The following is a 17,793-nucleotide window of genomic DNA, read 5'->3' on the forward strand; positions in this document are numbered from 1 at the left end:
TGGAAGAAAATATTCTTTTGTACCTACCAATAGGGACCAACCCTTCATCAGCTTATAAATATTATTAACTTGCTCTTCCCATGAGGTTCACTCTCAGTAAAATAAATGAAGGTGTATATAGATATTTAAAACCTCCCAACTTAAGCCATTTGATATCTTATGTTTTATTATGATTTAAATATGAAAATATTAGCATAGAATTCCTATGAATTTCCTAACAAAAATGCATGATCAGAAATGTTTGGGAGATACCCTATATGAAAAATATTATGGCAAATTATCCATAGTTTATAAACTATTGTGAGGTTTTTTGTTTGTTTGTTGTTTACTCCACACTATAAATGGATATTCCTTTTTATTAATACAAATTAGATCTATACCATTCTTTTGTTTTTTAATTTTATTAATTTATTTATTTTTGGCTGTGTTGGGTCTTCGTTTCTGTGCGAGGGCTTTCTCTAGTTGCGGTGAGCGGGGGCCACTCTTCATCGCGGTGCGCAGGCCTCTCACCGTCGCGGCCTCTCGTTGCGGAGCACAGGCTCCAGACACGCAGGCTCAGTAGTTGTGGCTCACGGGCCCAGTTGCTCTGCGGCATGTGGTATACTTCCCAGACCAGGGCTCGAACCCGTGTCCCCTGCATTAGCAGGCAGATTCTCAACCACTGCACCACCAGGGAAGCCCTATACCATTCTTTTAAATGGCTGCAGTGTAATCCACTGAAGGGATATGCTATTATTTATTTAACCATTATTTAAACTGTTTCTAACTTTTATCATAAAAACCATAGTCACGTTCATCTTTGTACATATAACTGCACACTTGCCTGATTCTTTTCTTTTTTTTCCAGTTAAGTTAGTGCTTTATTTCTTCATTCTCTGTAGAATACTGATTCTGTAACACTGAATACCGTCTGATATGTATCATCACAACAAAACTTTCACTTTATGAAAGATTAGCAAAAATACATCAGCAAGGATATAACTAGTGCATTTACTAAAACATATCATAATCATAAAACCAAATGATCACACACAATAATCTTCATATATGACATACCATTGATATTGTTCCTGTTCAACAAATTTTGGATTTCATCCTTATTATGTTTCAATACTCTTATTGATTTATTTTAGGTTCAGCTAATAAAGAATTAACATTTCAGAAGTGTTAAGACTGATTAGTATCATTGCTAACATATATTAATCACCTGCCAAAGACACTAGCTCGCCTGATTTTTTTTAAATTGAAGTATAGTTGATTTAAATATTGTCTTAGTTTCAGGTGTACAGCACAGTGATTCAGTTTACAGGAAAAGGGTGCAAAAAGGGGTAGTGACGTGACAGCATTGGAGAAGAGGAAGGAAAATACCAGAGGAAATGACAGAGCAAAATGAATGAAAAATACCCACAACCAGACACATCCCTGTGAAAGGTTATATCTTCAAGATTACGGAACAGATGCTAAACATTTCTATGGAAAAAATAGGACACTTCAAAAGGGGTAAAACAGTCTTATAACACATCTGAACCACTGAATGTTAGAAAGTAGTGGGGGTAATGCCTTCATGGTTCTGAGAAAAATTCATTTTTAACTTGGAATTGTATACCCAGACAAAAAAAATAATCAAATATAAGAATGTGGAAAGCAACCAATCTAATCCTTGCTCATTGAGGAGGTCATAGACTATCTGGGAAGAAAGACAGATAAACATGGTATGCATAAGATAAGCAAAGTGCAGAGAGGTCTCACAGGCTGTTACCAGTACGGATGAGGGGCACCCAACCTAGTCTGGGGGAGGGAAGAGAAGACTTCCTGAAAGAGATGATCCCGAGTTGAGCCTTAAACCATGAGGAAACAACTTAGTAAATCACTTCAATAAATTTCCTTGACTTAGATACGACTGTTAAGAGAAGTTTTATCCATATTCAAATTTGACTTCCACATAGCTTATAAACTGGTCATGACTAAGGGCATAAGCATTAAAAAATTCATGACTTTGCTTACTAATTCCATCACATATGCAGTGAACCTGATATGCAAGATTTGCAGCTCAGTTCTCCTCACAACTAACCCATTGGAAGCTGGGCACACCGATCTTTCCTTTTTTAAAAAATAAATTTATTTATTTATTTATTTTTGGCTGCATTGGGTCTTCGTTGTTGCGCGCGGGTTTTCTCTGGTTGCGTCGAGTGGGGGCTACTCTTTGTTGTGGTGCGGGGGCTTCTCATTGCAGTGGCTTCTCTTGTTGCGGAGCACAGGCTCTAGGTGCGAGGGCTTCAGTAGTTGCAGCACGTGGGCTCAGTAGTTGTGGCTCGTGGTCTCTAGAACACAGGCTCAGTCGTTGTGGTGCTCGGGTTTAGTTGTTCCGCAGTACGTGGGATCTTCCCGGACCAGAGCTTGAACCCATGTCCCCTGCATTGGCAGGCAGATTCTTAACCACTGCACCAACAGGGAAATCCAACCTTTCCTTTTGACTTGAACAAACTGTTGAAACCATCACTTTATTCTTTCATTCTCTACCTATGTCAAATAAACTCATTTTTTAAATGTTTAGATCAAACTTTTCAAATTCCTTACTGGCATGTGATTAGGCCCTATTAATTTCTGGGTGGTTATCATTTATTTGTTTTTTTGTTTAACACCTAGGGCAGGCTGCATTCTGGTGTCAGGGAACAATTCATGCTATAGTGGGGCTAAGAAATTTAAAGAATGAAAGGATAGGGACTTCCCTGGTGGCACAGTGGTTAAGAATCCGCCTGCTAGTGCAGGGGACACGGGTTCGAGCCCTGGTCCGCGAAGATCCCACATGTTGCAGAGCAACTAAGCCCGTGTGCCACAAGTACTGAGCCTGAGCTCTAGAGCCCACGAGCCACAGCTACTGAAGCCTGAGCACTTAGAGCCCGTGCTCTGCAACAAGAGAAGCCACCGCAGTGAGAAGTCCGCGCACCGCAACAAAGAGTAGCCCACGTGCAGCAATGAAGACCCAACGCAGCCAAAATAAATAAATAAATAAATTTTAAAAATCAAATTCATTAAAAGAAAATACATGTAGCATAAAATTTATTAAAAAACCAAAAAAACCACAAAATAAAGCCCAGTCTGCGGATCCCAAAGATCCCCTCTCACTCCCACTGAATGTGGTGTGAGTTAAGTCAAGGACCATTTTCTTCCCTTTTTCAGGATGGCCCCTCATTCAGAGACAGAGTCAAAGCTCAGGCACTATCCTGGGTTGAATAGCATCCCCCCCAAATTCATGTCCACCTGGAATCTGAGTGTGATCTTATTTGGAAATAAGGTCTTTGTAGATGCATACAAGTTACAACAAGGACATACTGGATTAGGTTGGGGCCTAAATCCAATATGACTGATGTCCTTTTAGGAAGAGGGGGATTTGGACACAGACACAGATGAAAGAAGGCCATGTGAAGATAGAGCCAGATGTTGGAGTTATGCTGCCACAAACCAAGGAATGTCAAGGCTTACCAGCAACCACCAGAATCTAATGGAGAGGCATGGAACACATTTTCCCTTTGGGCCCGTAGAAGGAACCAACCCTCTGTACATCTTGATTTCAGACTTCTGGCCTCCAGAACTGTGAGAGAATAAATTTCTTTTGTTTTAAGACACTCAGTTTATGGTAATTTGTTTCAACAGCGCTAGGAAACTGACACAGGCATCAACCTCTTCCTACACCCTATCAGCAGCAGGTGGGTATCCCTCCCTTAGTCTGGCCTGCATCCTCATCCAGTAGGGAGAGAGGTCTGATTCTTAATCCCATTGCCTCCCATTCCTCTTCTTCAGCTTCCCTGACATTGACTCTGTACTGAAGAGACCAGAGTCTGTTTCTCCAACAGCCTTTAAGCTTAGACCATCCTTATTAAAAGGAGCTTTGTTCTCAGACTTTAAACCAATGTTTAAGTAAAATGAATATGCCTCCCAGAAGCATAACAGGTATTTACATGTAAAATCTGATTGGCCAGAGAACTGTTGCTGGTTGAGTGGAAAGAGCAAAGGCAAGGAAGGCCTCTTATACATATTGAGACAATGAACATCTCAGTGGCAGTGGCAACTATAAATTTTCTGTATTTCATAAGCTCTATGACTCTTCCATGCACTGAGAAAGGGGAACTAGTGACTGATATCAACCAAATATGAAGAAAAAAAAGCAGAGGCAGTAATTTTAACATATAAAATAGAGTGCGACAAAAGGATAAATGTCTCATTGGGATACTTTGATCTTGATAAATGACACTGATACTTGGCAGTGCAGTCTTTGTTCTCTATTGTCTTAGAGACTGGGGATTAAATCCTATCATTGACTGACTACACAAACTATCCTCCTGGAGCCTCAGTATTTTTATCTGTAAAATGGAGATAATGCATACCTTCCTCCCATGGTGGTTGTAAGGATTATATATTTAGCTAGCTTATATAAAACGCCTAGGATTCAGTAAATGTTAGCTCTCATTCTCACTCCACTTACTTGCCAAAATCATCATTCCTTCTTCAAGCCCCCTGCCCTTACTGCCACCGCTTTTTTTCTCTGCATTTGATCATGCTTCCATGTCATATAGAAATGAAAAGTTATTACAGATCTTCCTTGATTTACGATGGGGTTATGTCCCGTTAAGCCCATCGTTAAATGGAAAATATTGTTAAGTTGAAAATGTGTTTAATACACCTATCCTACTGAACATCATAGCTTAGCCTGGCCTACCTTAAATATGCTCAGAACACTTATATTTGCCTAGAGTTGGGCAAAATCATCTAACGCAAAGCCTATTTTAACAAAGTGTTCAATATCTCATGTAATTTATTGAACACCGTACTGAAGCGTATTGGTTTCACCTTTTCTTTTTCCACCAGCTCTTTTCCTTCAATATATGAAAAGTTCCTATAATGAGTATCACCTCACACTGGTCAGAATGGCCATCATCAAAAAATCTACAAACAATAAATGCTGGAGAGGGTGTGGAGAAAAGGGAACCCTCTTGCACTGTTGGTGGGAATGTAAATTGATACAGCCACTATGGAGAACAGTATGGAGATTCCTTAAAAAACTAAAAAGAGAACTACCATATGATCCAGCAATCCCACTCCTGGGCATATACCTGGAGAAAACCATAATTCAAAAAGATACATGCACCACAATGTTCATTGCAGCTATTTACAATAGCCAGGACATGGAAGCAACCTTAATGTCCATCAACAGAGGAATGGATAAAGAAGATGTGGTAAATATATACAATGGAATATTATTCAGCCATAAAAAGGAATGAAATTGTGCCATTTGCAGAGATGTGGATGGACCTAGAGACTGTTACACAGAGTGAAGTAAGTCAGAAAGAGAAAAACAAATATCGTATATTAACGCTTATATGTGGAATCTAGAAAAATGGTATAGATGAACTTATTTGCAAAGTGGAAATAGAGACACAGATGTAGAGAACAAATGTATGGATACCAAGGGGGGAAGGGGGGGTGGTATGGATTGGGAGATTGGGATTGATATATATACACTACTATGTATAAAATAGATAACTAATGAGAACTGACTGTATAGCACAGGGAACTCTCCTCAGTGCTCTGTTGTGACCTATATGGGAAGGAAATCCATAAAAGAGGGGATATATGTATACATATAGCTGATTCACTTTGCTGTACAGCAGAAACTAACACAACACTGTAAAGAAAATATATTCCAATAAAAAAATATATATGAAAAGTTCCTTCCCCTTATTAAACACAAACTAATAACAAAACTCTGAACCTCCCTTGACCATGGTAGCTACAATCCTATCTATCTTTCTCCTTCCTTTTTAGCCAAGTTTCTACTTTTTTTCATTTAAATTTTATTTACTTACCTTTTGAAAAGGCAGTATTTCATGGATCAGAATTCAGAAAGGTATACAGTACAAATTCTCCCTCCTACCTCTGATTCTCAAGCACAGTTTTCCTTCCCTGAGCAGTTTCTTGTGGTCCTTTTACAGATAAGTCATGCATACACAAGAAAGTATGTATTTTTTCTTTTGTATAAAAATGTTAGCATATTATGGACACTCTCCTGATTCTTGCTTTTTTTTCACTTAAAAATATATTGATATCTTGGAGGTCTTTCCATTTCAATACCCAAACAATTTCCTCATTGATCAGGTCTTCTGAAAAGTAGATGCCAAGATGGGATTAGACCTGTAAGACACTTATTGGAGGAAATGCCTGTGAGGAAGAGAACGGGGGGGGGGGGGGACGGGGGGGGGGGAGCTGAAGGAGCTGTCAGATCGTGAGGCTAATCTGCCCCTGTGAAGGAGAGAGGGAAGGAAGGAGGGTTGGGTAGGCAGTGACTCAGACTGCAACAGAGTTCGAAGGAAGTGTCAGACAGGCTTATGCCTGGGGAGTCCTTAGGCTCAACTCACCTGTCAGAGGAACTCTGCATCTTGCAGGAATGGACCTGCCTATGCAGCACTCCCAGCATAGTATCCTGCTATGGTCAGTCATAGGCTAGGAGCAACCATTGGGGACTGTGGCCTCATTGCAAATGCAGTGGTAGATCCAGAGCTTAGCAACTGGGGCTTTCTTGCAAGGAGGAGATTTGAGAGGCATATTTCATAGCTTTTGAATTATTTTTAGGGCTGCATAATAATCCATTGGTGCATGTGCCATAATTTATTTATCCAGTCCTTTTCTAATGAACACTTTTGTTGTTTCCCAGTCCTTTCCTAGTAGAAACAATGCTCAATGAATAACCTTAAGTTGTATCATATTGCACACATGGGGAATTCCACAAACTGGGCTCCTGGGGAAGCAGACCTTGATATGGAGATTAACATGTAATCAGTTTATTACAGAATGTTGATGGGATCAATCTCGTGGAAGGAAAAGGAAGAAAGCAGGATGGGGGAGATTGAGAAGTTGGTCTGCAGTGCATTCTCAGTGACGGCCTGAGTCAGCCCAACAGGGAGCTCTGAAGATAGGATCAGGGTTGTCCTGAAGTGGGGTGAGAGGTCTGGGCCTTTATATCCCTGCATTAATCAGTCATTGGATGTAGGGTGGAAAATGGTGAGGTGAGGTGAGATGAGGTGGCTCTTTAGACAAGGCAATTCCTGAAGAGGGCTGAGAGCTGAAGGCTGCGGCAGCACTCCCAGCAGCTTGGGGGAATAGTACATCCTTTAGTCCTGAAGGGGTGTGTGTCTAGGAAGGCTTATCAGAGCATCTGCCACAAGGAGTATAATTATAGGATACTGTTATGTAATTTTGATAGATATTGCCAAACCAAAATCTAATGTATGTATTGGTACATATTTTGTGAATATATACTTCCACTGGCAATGCAGGAGAATGTCTGTTTCCCCCATCCTTGGTAACAACGGTGTGGTCAAACTCTTTTTTTTTTTTTTTTAAAGATTTAATTCTGTTTATTTTTGGCTGCATCGCTCTTCGTTGGGGTGTGCGGGCTTTCTCTAGTTGCAGCGAGAGGGGACTACTCTTCCTTGCGGTGTGCAGGCTTCTCACTGTGGTGGCTTCTCTTGTTGCAGAGCACGGGCTCTAGGTGCGCAGGCTTCATAGTTGTGGCATGCATGCTCAGTAGTCGTGGCACACATGCTTAGTTGCTCCGCGGCATGTGGTATCTTCCTGGACCAGGGATTGAACCCGCGCCCCCTGCATTGACGGGTGGATTGTTAACCACTGTGCCACCAGGGAAGTCCAGAAGTATTTTTTTTGAATACACAATATTGATTACTTCTTGGCTCAAAAGTCTTCAACGGCTTTTCATTGCCTATAGAATGAGGAAATCTAAAGCTTCTGCTTGACATATATAGGTCTTCATATTCTGACCTCTGCTTATCTCTCCAGTCTCTTCTTAGCCATCATCTTTTCCTGTCTTAATCTGTAATGTTCAAGCTATTTGCATTTGTCAGAATACATCAGGTTCTGTCAATGATATATACACATGCCATTCTGCCAGAAATAATTCTTTGCTACTTCCCCACTTGTCCTTCAAATAAGACTATTTAAATTTTGGCTGAAAACTACCCCCTTAATGATGCCTACCCTGACTCTTCTGGAAGTCCTCCTATTCTACTATTGCTCTTTGTACCCACATAGTTTTTAATTTGTTTGCATGTTTATTTTTTCAATACATTTTAGTCCCTGATGGAAAAGACCAATTTTCATCTGGTATCTCCAGCACTTATCATAGTGCTTGGAAATAACAGAAACTCAGATACTTCATGATTTACTTCAAGATCTGAGGAAGTTTCCCAAGAAACATTGTTGTAGTAAGTAAACAATTCCCCCCACCCCACCCCCACGCCTCTCTCTAGTTTTCCAGGTTTCTTCCAAAACCTAGCAGGCGGGTCACTACTATTAACTTTCCTTACCACTTCAGGTAGAATTGACTATTTCCTGCTCTATGCTCCCACTGAATGTGGTGTGTAAGTCCCATCCTAGCACCATGTTTAAGATTGCATCCCAAACATTTGCTACGTTTTATGCATGCAATAATGAATCAACGTTCACCTTGATAAAGGAGACTTTCTTAAACATTCTAGGACAACGACACTATTATGCATAAACCGTAAAAATCGCTTTACAATCCAACCCAAATGATTGTTTTCAAAACGCTGCGTTCCGCAGGCACCTTAATTGTCCTTAGACAGATGGCCAAAAGCTTGGCTGTGGGAATCACATATGGTAAGAGGAGACCATGACTAGAGCGCCAAGAAAAGGATGATTGGCTGACTAGGGCGCAGAAGTTACATGTTCTCTGGCCGATGCTAGAAGTAGGAAACCGCTGAATGTTCAGCTTTTGAAATACGGTTTTTGCATCGTAAAGAAAAAAGATTATCCTATCAGGAAGAACCTAGCACATCCAATTACCAATCAAGAGTCGGAAAGAAGCCAAAGCCTGGGGATACCCACGCACCAACGAGGACGTCATTCTCTCTTCTCCGCCAATGAGCGGCTGGATGGGGGCGGGGTAAGAGGCGGGACAATTGCTACAAAAAAACAAACAACAATCTTCAGTACAACTGCCCTAACCACAGTCCTTCCCTCGTAAACCACTGGAGCAAGCTCCTGGGCAAGGCGCTTGTTAAACACTTTCCACTCTCCTTCTCGCACGGGGGCAATTATAATAGAGTATCTTCCTTGCAGTGGAACAAGCGCCTTCTTTCCACCAGCTCCCACAAACTCGCAGAAAGCACACCACAACTTTGCGCTTTCTACCTTAACAAGAACTGGTGGTAGTCCAACGCTACCTGAGGGGGGTCGGTCTCAGTGCGCAGGCGTGCACGCCTTGTGAAGGTGGGGCTGTAGTGGCCCACGGCAGCCTGGGAGTTGTATTTCCTTCAGCCGCAAAACTCAAGCCATTCCTGGGGCCCGAGGAACTACATTTCCAAGGAGTCTCCGCGATCTCGGGGCGGGCGGGCTGGTTCGTTAATGAGCTCGAGGAAGCCGCGGCGCGGCCCACCAGGTTCCAAAACAAGGAAATGAAGGGGGGAGGCGGGACTGGGGGTTCCTGCGGGAGCTGCCGCCGCCGCTGCCGCGGAGGAGGAGGAGGTGGAGGAGGTGGTTGCCGCGGCCGCCGAGGAGTCCCTTGCTGAAGGCGGATTGCAGGGCGGCGGGCGGCGCGCGCGCGCGCCCGAGAGGTGGCCCGAGAAGTGGAGCGGCGGTCGCGGGGGGAGGAGGAGGAGGGACTGAGCGGCGGCGGCCCCCGCGTTCCGGTGCCTCTATGGGGAAAGCAGACAATGGATTATGATTTCAAGGCGAAGCTGGCGGCGGAGCGGGAGCGGGTGGAGGATTTGTTTGAGTACGAAGGGTGCAAAGTGGGACGCGGCACCTACGGGCACGTCTACAAGGCGAGGCGAAAAGATGGGTAAGAGCAGGGGCGGGGGGGAGTAGGCTTGCTCGGGTCCTAGCTCTGCCCGCGACCGCGCGGGATGGGTGGGTCGGAGCCGGGTCGGGCCGTGCCCGGGGGGCGAGGCGGAGGTGGTCGCGGGGCCGCGTCCCGGGGCAGACTGAGGGACGTGGGTTCTGCTCGCCCCCCGCGCGGCCCCGTCGCACCCCTTGAACTCCCGCGGCGCAGCCCGGTCGGGGGGCGTAGGTCCGGTCCTGCGGGGCGCCCTCTGCGTGCATGGAGCTGGCGGCGGGACTCGAGTTGGGACCTCGGTGGGAGGTGGAGTTTGTGGGTGTCTGGTCTCCAGGGGGACGCGGAGGGCTGGGAGAGCTCCGCCGAGGAGTTGCCGCTCCGGCCTTGGGCTGGTGACGGTCGTGGTGGAACTTCCAATCGGCTGAGCGCCTCCCGGGGGCGGCGGTTTGAAACCTAGCCGAGGAGTCCGTCGGCCGGCCGTGCGTCTGGGTCCTCGCCAGCCTCACGGATCGGAGCTGTTGGGCACCTTAGCCCTTGGGGCCAGCCAACCCGATGGCCCCTCCGCGCAGTCCCTCAGTCCCAGTCGTATACCCGGCCACTTCTCCACGCCGCTTCGCCTGCCTCCGATTTAGATTTCTCACGTTCTCAGTTCCGCACCTTCCCTCGAATGTAGGACCTTCTGAGAGATTAACCGCGTTTTGCTCGCAGAACTTCGTAGTTTGCTCTGGTAGCTCCTTTCCCCGCACCTTGGTTATTCTTAGGTCCTCCCCTCCATCCTCTGCCAAATGACTGCGTGCTGAGGTTTATGGGGCACCTAGATTATCCAGAACGGAATTCGAGTAACACAGTGGGTCTGAACCTTTGTCTTCCTGGGAGTTGAGGGAGAATCGTAGGAACCCCTTAGGAAGCCCTTACTGATTGTTCTCATAGGAGAAGGAGAGCTGGACGTTGTATTGAGAATGCCTATCCTTCGTACTGGAGGGCACACGGCTCGTACTCCAGGACAGGTGGAACCAGTTCTCTGCCTGCGAAGGGTGGGTTAAAACCGTTCGTCACCTCAGGGCCCATCCTGGCAGGAGTTCCCCTTCCCCAGAGTTAGGGAGCCCGGGAACATCTGCGTATCCAGCTTAAACTTTAAAGACGATCAAACTATGTGGATGAGTTTTTAGGATCATAGCGAAACATTTCTGAATGAATTGAATATCAGCCACAGTGATATTAGTAAGACCTGAAGTGCTGCTTATCGTTCTGCACACTCTCTGGGTTGATTGATGAACTCTAGGACCAAAGTAGGTAGGGGGGTTTGTGTATGTGTGCGCGCGCGCGTGCGCGCGCATGGTGAAAACTACAAGGTACTTTACAAGTGCAAAGAATTATTATTATTGCAAATAATTTTTTCTCTTGTTGTAAGTGAACGGACCCCATAGTACTCAGTTGTTTGTAAACTTTTCTCATAATTCCTTAGTTAATTGCCAGGTGTCCTTGGATGAGTGTCTTGGAATGTGAAGTACTATAATTAACTTGTGTTTTGTCTTTGGAATATCCACTCTACTTGTTATATTGGTGTTCCTGTGGGAATCTTATCAGATATATTTGGAGAAAGCACATCTAGCTTTCCTATTTCGGCACTGGCATTACAAAACAAATCAGAGGCGGTGTTTTTCATACTCATGCTAACTTTATAATATATTTGGACTGGAATTTTAAAAATGTATTTTAATTCTGTTTTTAAAAAAAGTGTTTTTTTTAGCAAGCAGCTTTTAAGAAAAGCTAAATTCTGGTTCTGAATTGTATTTGGATAGCACGGGCTACAACAAAGAACAGATAATTTAATTCCCGCTTATATTTGTTCTTTGAATATTTTCCCCTCTAATAAAATTCTTGATTTGAATACACTTCCTTCTTGAGTGAAATTTGTTTAATTAGAATTAATAAAGCTTCTTTAGTATAGTAAGATCAGTTTGTGTATCTTCAAAATATATGCTTTAAAAAAAACCTTTCAGGATCTGAAAGCATTACTTTAAATCACTAAATTACATGTAAGAAAAATCAGTATAAAGTTTTTTTTTCTTGGACCAAGAGTCTAGTTGAGATTTAAGGCTTTATAGTAAACACCCACGTCTCTTGTGGGTTGGTAGCAGGATTAGTTTTATGTTCATTGATACAGGTGATTTGAAAGAACAGAAAGTTTTTAGTGATGGTTCTAAACTGATACAGATTCGCATAGTAAAGGATTTTACACTCAGATCATAGTAAATTACAGTATAGCTCTTTCCAGAATTTATTTTGGTTAACTCAGATGTATAATGCTATTTTAGGGAGCAAGAGAGAAATCACGTGAGTACCTTAAAGAGGAACTATTCTGGTGTATGTAATGTAGCATATAATCCCAAAATTGTTCAGGTCTCTAGAAGAAACACTGTAAGAAGTAATGTAACATAAAACATCATTAGAAAAGCCTCTGCTTATAGTTTAATACTAGAGTTCACAGAACCTTAGAATATTGTTTCCCTTGAAATATGACTTTAACTTAGGCTGTATTAATTATGCTACGTAAATTTATAATGGACTGGAAATGCAAGATTTACATCTGGGTTTTTCACCTTTAATAGCAATGTTATTTGTTCCATCTTTTTGTTTTGAAGGGAGGGGGTCTTTTGACCCAGCTATCCTTTTTTTTTAAATAAAAAATCAGGCTTAGAAGTTATTCTTGAAGAGAAACCAGTTTAGAATATTTCTAGACTTTTTATGAGCAAGAATTTGTAATACAGTTTTCAGCATTAGGAAAAAGTCACATAACAGTATGGTTACAAATCTCAAGACCATATTTATCAAGTTTGAAACACTTCTTGTTTTGATTGATAAAGGAATATTGTTAAAAAGTTCTTTTGTGAATAAGAGGTTCAGGCAAACATGATTCCATAGACTAGTGTTATGTCTGAAAACTGTTGTACCCAACAATACTACCATTCAACTTTGCAGACATTCATTTAGTCTTTTGAACCACTCCAATAAAAGAATGCTGCTTTTTGGAGTTATTTTGAAATATAGTAATTGAAAGTGAAATGGCTGACAGAGTTATCTTCCTGAGTTTCAGTTTTGCCTTAGGGTTTCAGATGAGAAGTCGTTGGTAACTACATGTTTTAATGTCTGTCATGAATCCTTCACAATAAGTGTAGTATGTTTTTAACGGGTTTTTCACATTTTGTTCGTAGTTAAAATAGATAATTGTATTTGCATTTTTTTTGAGACCTCCCAAAGATTAAAGATGTATTACTGTGATCATAGTATTTTAGAGCTTTCAAGAGTTTCAGATCATCTAGTCTAATTTCTTCTTTTTACAAATTAGAAAACCAGAGCTTTTAGAGGTTGTCATGCCCATAGTCTTGGCAAAGACAAGCCTGTAATCCAGATCTCTTGACTCTTGAGCTCTTGTACTTCCTAATGTGTTTTCCCTCCTAATACCTTGGGAGAAAAAACAAAAAAGACCACATTGCTTCCACTTTTGACAATCTTTTTGTATAAACTTCTTCCATGCAAAGGGTACTACATCTGTACCGAAAAATATGGAAAAGGGAAAGTATCACATATCAGGGGCATTTTAAAAACGTAGGAGTTCAGGCCTGGAGATTCTACCACATGCAGTTGCTTCTCTTTATCTGCTTTCTCTTCATCTTCAGTCTCATTACTTTTGGCCATCATCTCTGATTTGCATAATAGCCGAATTGGTCTCTGCCATTAGTCTTCCCTCACTGTAGTCCAAGATCCAAGTTGCTGCCAGTGTTAACAAAATAAAATCAATCATGTCATATCTCTTCTTGTAAAGCTGTATATTCTCTGTGGCTCATATGGTTACATCAGATCTTAATTCCCTAGTTTGGCGTGTAAAGCCATTTGCATTTGGATCTTAAAGTCTTTAGTCTTTACAGCCTTTACGCCTGCCACCACCTCCCTCCTTTTTTCCCAGTGTGTTCAAGCCATATGCTTCTGTAGCATTCAACTGCTCATTTTTTTCCTAGGATTTGCTAAGTCCTTTTCATGTCTCATTTTCTTTTTCTGCACTCAAACCAGAATGGTGTTGCTCTGCCATTCCTTTCTTCCTTCCCCCTCCCACAAACCTGGGAAAGTCCTGCTCCCACTTCAATACCCAATTCAAATAGCTTTTCTTCTAGAAGTCTTCCCTTAGTTACCCAGTGTACTCATTATCTGTGCTTCTGCCCCTCTTGTTCTTATGTGTATAATATCACTGTGATACTAGTCTGCTCCATAAACTATTAACTACAAATGGATCATCATCATCCTGTTTCCAGCAACTTGTACAGGGTTGGGTATGTAAGCACACTCAAAAATTGTATTGAATTAAAAAAAAATGCCCTAAATTGGAAAACATATGTATATTTGTTCTGGTAAACATACTTAACTGGTGTTTTCAGTAATTGTTTTGAAAGCCTGAAATATGGGGATGCTACATGAGATAAGCAGTTCAATGTAAATATTTATGTAACATTAACTAAGTCTAGTGTAATTTTTTCTGTAAGAAATAATGTGCTGCTTTTCAAGACAGTTGATACACTTCTTGTAATAGTTTGATAAATAACATGGGTAATTTTTTGAATTATTAAGCACTTTTTTTCTTCTTAGGCCAGTTCTTCTAAAATTGCTAGACCGTAGTAATCTGTCTTCTGTGCTTTACTAGCGATGTTATAGAGATGCTTAGAAAACGTCAGCATTCAAACATATTTTAGGAAATTTTCTGGTATTATGGATTCATGTTAAAAAAACCTAAATACTTTTATCACTTAGTAAATCAAGTGGACATCAGCTTGTTTAATTGGTTCTTTATGCACTGCAAGCCTTCAGAACTTTGTTTTTGGAGCCCAGGGGAATGTTCTTTTCAATGAAATCTGATTGTCTAGAGCACTGGCTGACAAACTTTTTCTGTAAAGAGGCAGAAACGAAATATTTCAGGTTTTGTGGGCCATACCTACCATCTATGTCACAATTACTTGAATCTGTCATAGTAGTGCCAAAGTATCCACAGACAATGTATAAATGAATACAAATTAGAATGTGTTCCAGGAGGAAAAAAAAAAAAAAGGTGGTGGGCTGTATTTGGTTCACAGGCTTTAGTTTGCCAGCCCTTAGTCTAGTGCAGTGATGTCCAGTAGGACTTTCTGCAATGATGAAAATGCATCTGTGCTGTCCAGTATGGCAGCCACTAGCCACGTGTGGCTCAAGAAATGCAGTTAGTGTGACCGAGAAACTGGCTAGTAGCTGTGATATTGGACTTCTCAGGTTTAGAGTTTTTTGGAACAAGCGGCTTAGCAACACAATTCGTAAATCCATGAAGTGACCTTTTAATAAAAACGTATAACTGATGGTGTGGACAAATGAAATAGGAAAGTTTGTATTTTTTCTTTCAAGTAATAGAAAATTTGAGGCTGAAGTAGTTTGATAAAGCAAACTAATACTTGAACTGAAAAGCTGTCAATTTGTGAATGGAATCTATCAAGGATATTTGATTACTATTCAAAAAAAAGTATTTCATTTTACAAAAAGAGCATATGTGTTTAGTAAGTAGTAAATGTGTGTGCATAAAAAAGCTTATATAATCTGGTTGCCACCCTCCATGTTTTGCCAAATCTGTAATTTGTGATACATTCAATGTGTTTGTTCCGAGTATTCTGATGCTTCAATAAATTCTTCAATGGCAAAAAAAAAAAACAACAAAAAAAGATTATACAACATACTGTAAGCCTTCCCTTTCCCAGTCACCCTTTTCCCTTTCTAGAGGCAACCATTCTTGGTTTTCCTTTTTAGAGAGATTTTCTCGGAGGTGTGTGTGTTTAATGATAAATGGTAGTGTGCTGTACTGTTCCTGCTGTATATTTTTTAACCTTGTATATAACCTTGAAGATCATTACATATCTTATGTACAGTGATGCCTAGTTCCTTATAATAGTTTCATTATATTACATTGTACTTACATACATTTAACTATCCCTCTTGATGGACATTTAGGCTGTCTCCAGTCTTTTGCAAGTACACTGTGGTGAATATCCTTAGTAGGTACAGTATTTTGTGCATATTAGTATCCCTGTAAGTTAAGTTTCTAAAAGCTGCTTACTTTTGGAAGTAATGCCTTGAAATGATCTGCAAATATGGTGATGTACCCGATATAAATCTCTAAAGACTGGAGACAGGAGGGCTGAGAATAAGGAAGAGAAATGTTAAGACTTTAAAAATAATAATTATTAATACATACAAAATGAGTTCTAAATTATTAGTTTGCATAGGAAATGCAAGTTACTGTTTTAGCAGCATGGGAAAGACATGTCAGTTTTAGATAGGAAAAAAGTAGATCAATGGAAAGGGTTTTCTTTTTCAGTACAATGGATATCAATATTGATGAATTAAGAATTTTTACTTTTGTGTACTATATTTTTGAACTGGATATACTGGATAAAAAGTTAATATGTGGTGTTAAATTGTGTCTTTTGCAAAATTCTGAAGTAGTGTAGTGTGGGTTAGACATCAATATAGAAGGCTTGAAGGCAATATATTGCAATTTGGAATTTTCTTGGTGGTAAATGATTAGACTAAGAGTATTCGACTAATGTGTTTTTAAAGATCAGCTTGTTTGTTATCTTGTGATATTGTGACTATATAATTTAGTGCAGCTTTGGATTCCAAAATAAAAGGACACTTTGAACATTTTGAATTACCAGCATGACTATGTCTTTGAAAACAGGTAGTTTTTAAGGTCTAGAACCATAAAGAGGTAGCTAACAGAGCTATTTAAAGGTTTTTGTCCATTTATAAATAGCTGATAGTCCAACACTTCCTGTAATAGCCATTTTGAGCATGCATTGTGCAGGATAAAAGAATCTCGAGAGAGAGGACAGGATGTAATTCAAGATACAAGTGTGCAGCAGTAGTTTTTATTGAGGGTGTGAGTTCTTATACAGAAGTGGGTGATGGCTCAAAGAGAAATAACCTGTAAAGTCCTCAAATAATTTATGTCCTTATAAAATACTTTTAATTTCTAATTGAGTCAGCCTTTCTAAAGGAAAAATATACCCTCCTTACAGAGGCTTTGAACTTGTATATTTTCTATTTAAAAATATTATTTCAATGAGACTTTGTGGTTGATCTCAGTTACTAAGATGAATGTGATCAGCATATGGATTTAATTACCAGGTAGGCCAGCTAACTTTGTTTTGTTCTGTGATCACAGACCAAAGCCCTGTCATGGCAAACTTTTGCAGATATCTATAGATATTTACATTTGGACAGAAAGGTAAGTCTATGGCTGCTGGAAAAATAAGGTAAAACTTTCACCTCATAGGTGGGTTAGTTGCATCTTTCTGTAGAAAAGTTATTTTAGTTATGATTTTAAATAAGCTCATTGGTGAGAGACCTAAGCAGTTTGAGGCACAAACTATTGTTGCTTTTTACAAAAGTTAGTTTCCTTTTTCCCTTTCCCTTTTACAATTATATTTGCATTAAAAAAAATTAAGTAAGTAACTTATTTTTGGCTGCATTGGGTCTTTGTTGCTGTGTGCAGGCTTTCTCTAGTTGCAGCGAGCGGGGGCTACTCTTCCTTGTGATGCGTGGGCTTCACACTGCGGTGACTTCTCTTGTTGCAGAGCATGAGCTCTAGGCATGCAGGCTTCAGTTGTGACATGCGGGCTTAGTAGTTGTAGCTCGTGGGTTTTAGAGCACAGGCTCAGTAGTTGTGGCACATGGGCTTATTTGCTTATTGGCAGGTGGATTCTTAACCACTGCGCCACCAGGGAAGTCCCTAATTATATTTGCATTTTAAGAGTGACTTAAACCTGAGTGAATCCTATTGTTTTGGATTTTGGTGCAAATTATAAAACTGTTTGTGACCTTCCTTTCTTCTGGAAATTTATATGTAATTT

At 40.8% G+C, this 17,793-nt stretch overlaps 1 protein-coding gene across 2 annotated transcripts in view; it reads left to right on the top strand.

The window, feature by feature from the left end:
• The first annotated feature begins 9,659 nt into the window (after positions 1-9,659).
• Positions 9,660-17,793, top strand: part of CDK19 (cyclin dependent kinase 19) — a 179,250-nt gene continuing 171,116 nt past the window's right edge. For both annotated transcript variants that reach the window (XM_082856072.1, XM_082856074.1), the window contains exon 1: positions 9,660-9,874. In XM_082856072.1, the coding sequence (XP_082712198.1) occupies positions 9,747-9,874 (128 nt within the window). In that variant the 5' untranslated portion in view covers positions 9,660-9,746. The remainder of the gene's footprint in view (positions 9,875-17,793) is intronic.

This window comes from Leucopleurus acutus (assembly GCF_964270905.1).
Source record: "Leucopleurus acutus genome assembly, chromosome: 15".
In the NCBI taxonomy this organism is placed as follows: Eukaryota; Metazoa; Chordata; class Mammalia; order Artiodactyla; family Delphinidae; genus Leucopleurus; species Leucopleurus acutus.